Source organism: Etheostoma cragini, chromosome 14 (genome assembly GCF_013103735.1).
Source record: "Etheostoma cragini isolate CJK2018 chromosome 14, CSU_Ecrag_1.0, whole genome shotgun sequence".
In the NCBI taxonomy this organism is placed as follows: domain Eukaryota; kingdom Metazoa; phylum Chordata; class Actinopteri; order Perciformes; family Percidae; genus Etheostoma; species Etheostoma cragini.
In genome coordinates, this window is record NC_048420.1 from 3,113,940 (window position 1) to 3,123,804 (window position 9,865).

The 9,865-nt window shown below is 45.7% G+C and overlaps 1 protein-coding gene across 3 annotated transcripts in view; it reads right to left on the bottom strand.

Moving 5' to 3' along the window:
• Positions 1-9,865, bottom strand: part of LOC117957011 (growth factor receptor-bound protein 10-like) — a 62,186-nt gene that overhangs the window by 41,050 nt on the left and 11,271 nt on the right. For all 3 annotated transcript variants that reach the window (XR_004659420.1, XM_034892520.1, XM_034892521.1), the window contains exons 4-5: positions 991-1,243; positions 313-436 (exon numbers count right to left, since the gene is read on the bottom strand). Coding sequence is in view for 2 of the 3 variants with exons in the window: in XM_034892520.1 (XP_034748411.1) it covers positions 313-436; positions 991-1,243 (377 nt within the window). In the remaining variant the exon portion in view is untranslated. The remainder of the gene's footprint in view (positions 1-312; positions 437-990; positions 1,244-9,865) is intronic.

Below are 9,865 nucleotides of genomic sequence, written 5' to 3' on the forward strand. Positions count from 1 at the left end.
AACAGGCAAGTCAGCGGGTTTCACAACACACACACACACACACACACACACACACACACTCTTGTGATACTGGTCAAGTAAAGGACACCAAATACAAGAAGATCAAAATATATCACAACTATTGTGATACTGACCAGTAACCATTTTAGAAACATACAAAAGAAGTGTGTGGTTAGATTTCCCTGTCCCAGCAATGAAAGGTAGCCACTCAGTCATGAACCTTCAAACACTAGCATAGCTGCCTCCTCCAGTCAGTTGCATAATTTCAGCGAGTGTGTATTAGTGCCAGTTATGCAGGATGGGTGTGCTTACATGGTTGTCAGTGGTCTGTATGGGGCTGAGCACGGGGGAGCCTGCTGGGCTGCACAGCTCAGGGAAAGGGTTGGGGATGGCAGGCAGGGAGGCTGGACGTAGCCGATGCTCTTCCTGCAGAAACCTGCAGAGGGAGACACATACACTAAAGTCATGGCTGGCTAGTCATTGCAACACTGAAAAACTTCACTTACAGTGGTACTGCTTGGTTGAAAACTTAGACATAGTCATGTTTTAAAATGGAATATGCCTTTTAGCTTCTTTAAATTCTCAATTTTGCCATTCCATCCATCACAGAAAATATTAGCCTTTACATTAATACCGCCATCAGTTTGTGACTGGGCAAAAATAAAAAAAGACACTTGCCACCAGGAGATATAGACATATATATGCATGCTTAAAGTTATCATTGACCTTTGATCAACAAGGTATTTTGAGAGTTAACATCAAAATGCTTTAGAAGCTCATTAATAACCCTTTCCTAGATAATGTGATTTTCAAAGAGTCTCTCATTGTTTTCATTGTCTTTTTCTTCAAAAACTTCAAAAGCACACAGTTCAAAAGACAAACAGGAGTGTTCTTCCTAGCTTGTTTTTTTCATATTTTTTAGTTTTTCCAGCTGTCTTTTTCTTAACATTAGAGAGTGAAATGAACGCAGGGGACAGGTAATGTGTCTACCTGAAGGCCTGGATGTGCATGGGCTGAGAGTGCCGCAGCTTCTCCCTGGAGGGGGAGGAGGGGGGAAAGGGCGGGGTGTGACGACGGTGGGCCTGGCCGTGTCCCACGTAGGCATGGTGCATGTGGTGGTTTTGGTGTGGAGCATGCACATGGCCATTGTTCAGGATAAGCGCCGTGTCTGCCTGTGTAGAGTACACACTCTCCATGGAGGAGTTCATGTCATTCACTAGCTGCTCCAGATCCACATCGTCATCTGTAGAAGCGGGCGGAGAGTGGGATGGGAGAGGTGGAGAAGGGTGGAAGAAGAAAGTGAGTCAGTGAAGCCAAAAGCTACAGGAGAGCATATATCCACTCACCTCAGGAGGATGCTGTTAGGGTGAAACTACTGTGCATACTGAGACAATGCCACATCATTCTGACCAGCACTCTTAATTAATTGTTATTTACTGTCACACAGTCAACAGTCTAAATATTGTCAGAAGCACATTGTGGTCCAGAGCCATCGAGCACAAGAGCAGAGACAACACACAGCCTTGTTTTGAATTATCACTACTCCTCTTTTTGGATTTCACTTTGGCTTGGATGTGTTCCAATGGCTGTGTATTAGACTAACCCGCTAGCTTCCCATTGGTCAGATTATGTGTCATTCAAGGTGCTGAGTTGTTCATCAAACACTGTAAGTTGGAACCAGTCTGTCACCCACAGACTGAACCCACACTAAACCAAACCAGGGGGAAAGGGTCTCTAGAGCTGCTCTTACAAGGCAGTTAACAGTCAGTGCGTGTCTTTTAACATTACCTGTTTTTAATGTACTAAAGTCAGTCCTTGATTAATACTTCCTCCTGCAAAATCAATTGCCCTTCCCAAACAAATGGAGTTGAACTTGCAGACTGCATTTTCTAAACATACACTTCTTACAAGTTAAGCACTGCCAGCTGTGGGGGAAAAGTGAACTGGAGGGATTAAAATCTCTCTCATAAAGCCAGTTTTAGGTCAAGGGCAGATGAGTGCAAGACTTAGTATGTCCGATAAATGCCCCTACATGTGTGGTATGTGCTACGGCCTGCGTTTCTGTATGGGTGTGTGTGTGTACATGTGTGTGCCCATAGCCCTTTGGTCCTATGTGTGTCCCACCCCTACACCACACACAGAATTCCTGACATTCCTGTCAGAAGAAATTACAGCACTCGGGGAGCGTTCACGATCAGGACATAGTAGGACACACACACAAACACACACACACACACACACACACACACACACACACACACACACAGTGTTGTTGAGCATGTGCATGTAATTATACAGAATTAAAAGAAAAAGTACACACTGTACACAAGCACACTCGCTCTCTCTCTCTCACACACACACACACACAGCCTAACAGGCCCTATAAAGCTGCTGTATAAAAAACAGCCGGAGTCGGCTCATCTGATCTCAGATCACAAAAAGGTATGCATGACACACACAGCATGACACACACACAAAAGACATTCTGGGACAGAAGGGCATGTGATGCTGTGGTTCACGAGTGGGACATAGGTCAGGGAGGGTACACACACACACACACACAGACAGTTAGAAAAGAACAAGAGAACACATGAGGACAGTCATTATGTAAAGCTGCAATATACTTTAGGCCTTTTTCACGTGTTTATTTGTCATAGCAGGAAAAGATATGAGTGACAGATATGAGTGAGTCCACATGAATAATACCAGGAAAGGAGACAGCTCAATGAAATTATTCAAATTATTTGAGCTGTTCCACAGCATTCCAACGATTGTTATTCGGTTCTTTATTTTTATTCCATACGTTTTTGGTCGTCCGTATCTTCTGCATCCGTTCAGCTATTAAACCATTCAACTTTCATCAGATGATGAGACTTTCTACTATTTATACTTTTTCAAATATTAAGCTTTCAAACATTTTATTTTAACATAAAAGTCAATGAGAGCAAGCTTCAAATCCTTCACATCTTCTCCTGCTCCCAACATTTTCAGCTCCTTTATACCTTCACCTACAGACATGGTTCAAACTTTAAAATGTTCACAAAATATTCAGCTATCCGGCTACATTTTAGGATTTTTCTGCATTTACTGTATAGTGAGTGTGTATTGGGTGACCTAGAGGGTGCTGTGATGTCACTAGAGTGGAGCGCTTGGAAAAAAGCTAGTTAGTTCTTTCTCTATAACTCGCTCCCATGCCGACAATTCTGACTTTTCATGGACAACTTGTACATCAAAACATAGGTATTTTTGTCTAGTTTCAAACAATGTGCACCTTCATATAAAATTACTTATACTTTTTCCTTGGCGAGTTTTCAAATGACAACAGTTCCAGATCTTTCTCCATTTGCTGCCATGCCAAAGTCAACAATTCTGGCAAAATACAGAGCAAATCGCTTTTTTTAAATTGCTGATATGCCCACAATTGTAAGTTTGTCCACATAAGTTTTACATTGATACGTTCACAAAGGCCTTCTGGTGCTCACAATGAGGTCATTCGACTAAAATAACTTATTTTGCCAGTCTGACCTATTCTTTGAGAGCCCGTTCAGTGTCTGGATAGCTGCAGTGGGCCACGGGTGGCAGTTTACCAACAGGTGCTGCAGTTCTTAGCTGATTACAGATCAAAGAAATGAAAGGGTTCCCAGCCCTGTTTCCATGGCCACTAATCATTAGTAACCAAGACAACCATTTCACAGACACTGAAATACTCTGTATGTCTGTCTGTCTCCGTCTCTAGCTAAGTTTCCATCCGCTTTTCAATCGATTTATCTGAAGTTTGGTAAAAAAAACTAATGTGAATAAAGCTTCCATCCAAAGGCTTTAAAGCGAATACAAACCTGTGGTGATGACGTCACATGCTGTTTTGCGATCAAATTGGTATATGAAATAGATTTTAGACATTTTAAGATGTTTCCATTAATTTTCGCACTGAATCCGCAAACAAAGTTTTTCTAGACAAAATGGATCGCACCGTCTACCAACACATGATCAATATTCCACAAGTTGTAGTACCCATATTCATAAAAACATATGGACCTATAATAACAAAACAACAACACTATCAAAACATCGCTATGATGATGCAGATGCAACTTGGCTTTTATTGGCAATGCCATTAGCAGCCACTGTTGCAATGCCCAGTGCAAGCCCCTTTGGCTCTGCTCACTCATGAGTTTCATTCATAGCACTCCTGTCTCCTGTCATCCCCCACACCCCTCAGTCTCACAGTGTCACACCCGTGGCTGTAATTCACTCAAAGACATTGACCATGGCCATACATTGCAGCAAAATGAAAATCCAGAAATACATACAAAGCTCCCCCTCCCCAAGTATGGACAGAGTAAATCACATGTTTGCCGGCCCCACCCTACACGTCAGCCTTGGTCCAAGAGTGAGGATGACTATGATTACAGGGAAGGAGTCCCCACTCTGCGTCCAGGCCAGTATGATAGCACCACACCGTGGAATGAGTTCCTACACCGGTTTGAGTGCTGTGCCAAGGCTAATAACTGTACTGAAGTGACTATGGCTGTCCAGTTAAAGTTCTGCCTGGTGGGTGCAGCAGGGGCAATTGTCCACAGAATTCCACGGTCAGATCAGTGGGACTACAGGCACCTGGTGGAGGAAGTCAACACTGATTATGGCCCCTCTTCAGAGCATGCTGCTGCAGTGGCTATTGAGCTTAGACAGCATGTTTGCAAGGAAGGTGAAGCTCTCCATGCGTTACGAGATGACATACACGCCAAAGTGTCAGTGGCTTACGGTGACAGGACCCAAAAAAGAGCTGGCTGCCATTGGTGTCGACATTTTCACTCAAGCTATAGGAGATGCAGGGATTGTGCAGAAATTGTTAGAGAAACGGCTCCACACTCTAGCCCAAGCTTAGGACATGAACATTATGAGACCACCAGGTGAGCAGCATCACATGTCACCAGCCTAATGTAGTCAGGGCTACACAGCGTGCTGGAACAGAAACAGCACACTGCTGTGGTCAGGGAAGGAGCTGAACGTGGCGAGACAGTTGCTGTAGTGACTAACAACATCTCACACCAGCCCCCCGTAAAAACTATACGCACATTAAGTGGGAAGAAATTTGCTGTCACAACTGTTTAGCCATTTGTCACATGAAGAGGAATTGCCCTTCACCAAGGAAAACCACCAGAGGCCAGCCTCAAACAGCCTTCCATGAGAGACCAGAGCCTACAGTGCTTCACAAGAAAGCTCATGGTCAGGAAATGACCATTCATCTGACAATTCAAGGACTGGAGATCTGTGCTGTTCTGGACAGTGGGGCACGGAGAAGTGTTTTGTCCCCTGCACGCACTCCAGCCATCGACTGTAAAGACGCTGCTAGGGTTGGGCTTGGTGCCTTCCCTGTCATTGGGGAGGCCTACATTTCCATCCAGATCAACAACCAACAGGTGAGCGTGCATTACTTGGTGGCTGACATTGCTGGTGAAGAGGCCCTCCTCAGCCATCTATTCCTTGTTTAGGCCCATGCATGCCTTGATTTTGGAAATAGGTGCATCGTACTGTTTGGGGAAGAGGTGCTATATTTCCACGCCACAAGCAGTGTTTGGATAGTAGGAAAGAAGTATGTGGTACAGGGTAACACCCATATAAAAGAACAAATCAAAAGTGGAAGAGATGCTAAGCCCCACCAAAGGCTTTGTAGAGAAACAAAGTGCTAGCCGTATGTTTCCTGGTGGAGGCTCAACCTTTTAAGAGCGTGCCTCTCCGCATCTTCAATCCTGGAAATAAAGCTGTAACTATAAAACGGGGAGTTATTACAGGTTTTCTTCAAGCTGCAGAAGTCCTGCAGCCGGCCAACATCACAGCCAAGGCCAGGCAGTCAGAGCACCCTACTGTTCCCCAGCACCTGCAAGAACTCTACAACCAGAGTCCTGCAGAGCTCGACCGAGAGGAGAGCCTCAAGCTTGCCCAGCTGCTGCGCACCCACAGCAGTGTGTTCTCGACCAGACCCAGCGATCTTGACCGCGCAAACCTGGTGCAGCATGACATCATGACACGACCAGGGTTTGCTGTCAAGCAGCCACCACGTCGGGTTAGCATGGGAAATGCAAAAGGATGCTGACCAATAGGTGGAGTATAGCCTAGAAGGTGGATGGGCCCGTCGTAGCCACATCAGCTGGGCTTCACCCATAGTGTTGGTGCAAAAAAAGGATGGAACGTACCAACTCTGTGTGGACTACAGAACACTTAACAACTGCACAATCAAGGACGCTTATCCGCTGCCCCACATCCAGGTCAAACTTGACACCCTCTCCACTGCCAAGTGGTTCAGTACACTGGATCTTGCCTTTGGATATTGGCAAGTTGAGCCCTTGTGCCTATCGAGCAGCCGAAATGGACTGTTTGAATGGAATGTCATGGCGTTTGGATCATGTAATGCTCCAGCTAGATTCCAACAGCTGTTGGACTGCGTGTTCGCTGGCCTGCAGTGGGAGACGGGCCTTGTGTACTCAGAAGACATTATTGTACTGGGTCGGGATGTGACGGAGATGCTTCAGAGTCTTGACCAGGTTTTTGAAAAGCTGCAGCAAGCCATCCTGAAGTTGAAGCCGGCAAGATGCTACCTCTTCCGCCGTGAAGTGGCCTATCTGGGTCATATAGTTTCAAAACAGGGAGTGTTCACGGACCCCAACAAAGTACAGAAGGTTCACGAATGGCCTACACCCATTTCAGTCCAGGAGGTCCTTCAGTTCATCGTCCTTGAAGTAATGTAGCCTGACTTGCAGTCAGACCTGCACCAGCTGTGCTTCCAAATCCAGACCACGCAAGACCCTACAGGCCCCTATGGGAACAGTAAGGGTGGGAGTCCCTATGGAGCGGGTGGCTTTGGATATTAGGGGGCCACTGAATGAGACAGAGTGTCACAACAGCTATGTGCTTGTGGTACAGGATTACTTCACCAAATGGGTAGAAGAGTTCCCCCTACCCAATGATAAAGCTGAAACTGTTGCTGAAGTGCTTGCCCCAGAGTGGGTCTGCCTTTATGAAGCTCCGCAGACATTTCACTGCGACCAAGGTCGAAATTTTGAGTCCCAAGTATTCCAGAACATGTGCACACAGTTCAGTATTGAAAAGACATACTATACTATTTCGACCACAATCTGATGGGTTAGGGCTAGGGTAGAGGAGACTTCCTGTGGCATCTTGGATCAATGAGGGGACACACCGGCCACGGGGGCCTCACTGTCCTCCACTCATCGTCACGTTGAGGGCCCTCGGGATAGTGGGGTGGGGCAGTGGAACCATCTCAGAGTCGTGGTTCTCAAATGTCAAGCCGTCAATGAAGACCCCGAACCAGGTTTGGGGGAGGGTGTTTTGCTAAATTCAGTAGACTCATGGACAGTTCAAGAGTCAAGATCAGTTTTCAGTAAAAAATAAAATAAAAGACAAACAAAGTTGGAACGAAAAAAGGTTTTATATTGTGTTTTTCTTATGTTAATGGTTGGGTTAAGTTATTGGGTCCATCCGGTTATTATATTTTTAATTTAAATGCTCCGGTTGCCTATAGTATTTAGGTTTATCTTGTGACCTGTTTAATATGCATGCCTTTTCAAAGCTTGCAATGCCCTTCCACAACATGTTTACCCAGCAAGAAGCATTGCCTTTTCCTATTAAGAAACGCCACCAATGTTTATTGCACCATAGTGAATGACTGATTAGGCCTACACGGCCCTTTCCGGTAGACTTCTTGCAAATGAGGGCTGTATACCTATGAAAGATATATGTTATTTTGCTGGAGTGGAATTAAGTTGTAATATCCATCCAGAGTGGGGGTAGTGTTGTAAAATGGTGTTGCTTCTCCTTTAAGAAAACTCTGTCTGTGGGTGTAAGCGAAAAAAAAAAAGAGAGAGTGAGGGAGCAGACGCTGAGATGCGACCAGAGCAGAGTTAGCTAGTGGATTAGGTTGTATACACTGTGTTCGGTGTTTCAAAAAAAACTCCAAACTAAAGCCAGGCTCATCATTTGCACACAAGAAACAGGATTTTAACCCTGACGTTTACCTTATAAACGTCGGCCCTGAAGGACAACTGTCCCCTGGTTTTCCCCGGTTGGAAAAGAGACAATCGGGAAAGGTTAACACTATACTTTTCTTACTGTAACATGTCAAAGTATCTTCTTTAAAATAAGGCCTACAACACCTTGATGGTTGCAGGTGGAGTGATAAATGGAACTTTTCAGAAATTAAATATCCAGAAATCTTATCCTCCACCTTAATTTTGGCAATAGGAATGTTTTTTTCTAGTAAGGCTCTACCCTGTTGAAGCACTACTTTGCGATTAATGCTGATAAGCCCGCAGGAGTTTTACATAAAAATGTAGCCTAGTGCGGCTTTAAGAGGGTAATGATGGTTTTATTGGCATTGCTCTCCCTCCTCTCGTTGCTGGCTTGGCCAACACTGCACTACTGGCTTCAGTCGGTGAAGCCAAAGGACATATAGCATGAAAATGCCTCCTCTTTCTCTTGTCTCTTCTCTTGCCATCTTGTACTAACAATGACTTTTAATGTACGTAGATGAGCTGCAGCAGCACTCTGGTTAGCTTCTGACAACATAACCTACGATACAAGTGTGGCCAAATAATTCCTGTAATATCCCACAATACACTGAATGTGTGCTCTTTGTCCCTGGCCACGAGAACCCGCAATCATCGATCTCTGACAGCAGTCTCAAGGTCAGAGAAGAGAGCGGGCCGTTCAATTTTTTAATAGCAATTATTCCTCTATTTGCAATAAAAAATATATTTAGCACAAACATGCACTTGGTCTTTTTGCAGAAAGAGTCAACAAGTCATTTAATTCTGTGCCAAGATCACTTTGTATTTTTCGTTGTCAGTGTTGTCACATTTACCACTGTGGCTCAGTGGTAGAGCGGTTGCCTGCCAATCGGAAGGTTGTTGGTTCAATTCCTAGCCCTGCAGTCCCATGTCAAAGTGTCCTTGGGCAAGACACTGAACCCCAAGTTGCCCCCGATGCTGCGCAGTGAGTGTTTACCTGATGAGCAGGTGGCACCTTGTACGGCAGCCTCGGCCGCAGTGTATGATTGTGTGTGAATGTTCCCTGTACTATGTGAAAGCGCTTTGAGTAAACGTTAAGACTAGAAAAGCGCTATATAAATACAGTACATTTACATTTAGCATCCCTGTGGAGGCTGGGGGCATTGAACCTGAGTGGACAATGTTCAAAGTTTCCATTGCTGAAGCTGCGGCGGCGACCTGTGGTCTTAGGTGCCTCAAGGGGCGGTAACCCACGAACACCCTGGTGGACACCGGTGGTCAGGGAAGCCGTCCGACTGAAGAAGGAGTCTTTCTGGGATATGTTATCCCAGAGGACTCTGGAGGCAGTTGCAAGGTACCGACGGGCCGGAAGGGCTGCAGCCTCTGCCGTGTACAGAGGCAAAGCAGCGGGTGTGGGGGAAGTTCGGCAAAGACATGGAGAAGGACTATCGGTCGGCACCAAGGTGCTTCTGGAAAACCGTTCGCCACCTCAGTAGGGGGAAGCGGGGAATTATCCAAGCTGTATACAGTAAGGATGGGACTTTGTTGACCTCAACTGGGGAGGTAATAGAGCGGTGGAAGGAGCACTTTGAGGAACTCCTAAATCCAGCTGACACGCCCTCTGTGGTAGAGGCAGAGCTGGAGGATGATGGGGGATTGTTGTCAATTTCCCTGGTGGAAGTCGCTGTGGTAGTCTTACAACTCCACAGCGGCAAAGCCCCAGGGATTGATGAGATCCGTCCAGAAATGCTGAAAGCTCTGAGTGTGGAAGGGCTGTCTTGGTTGACACGCCTCTTTAACATTGCGTGGAAGTCTGGGACGGTGCCTAAGGAGTGTCAGAC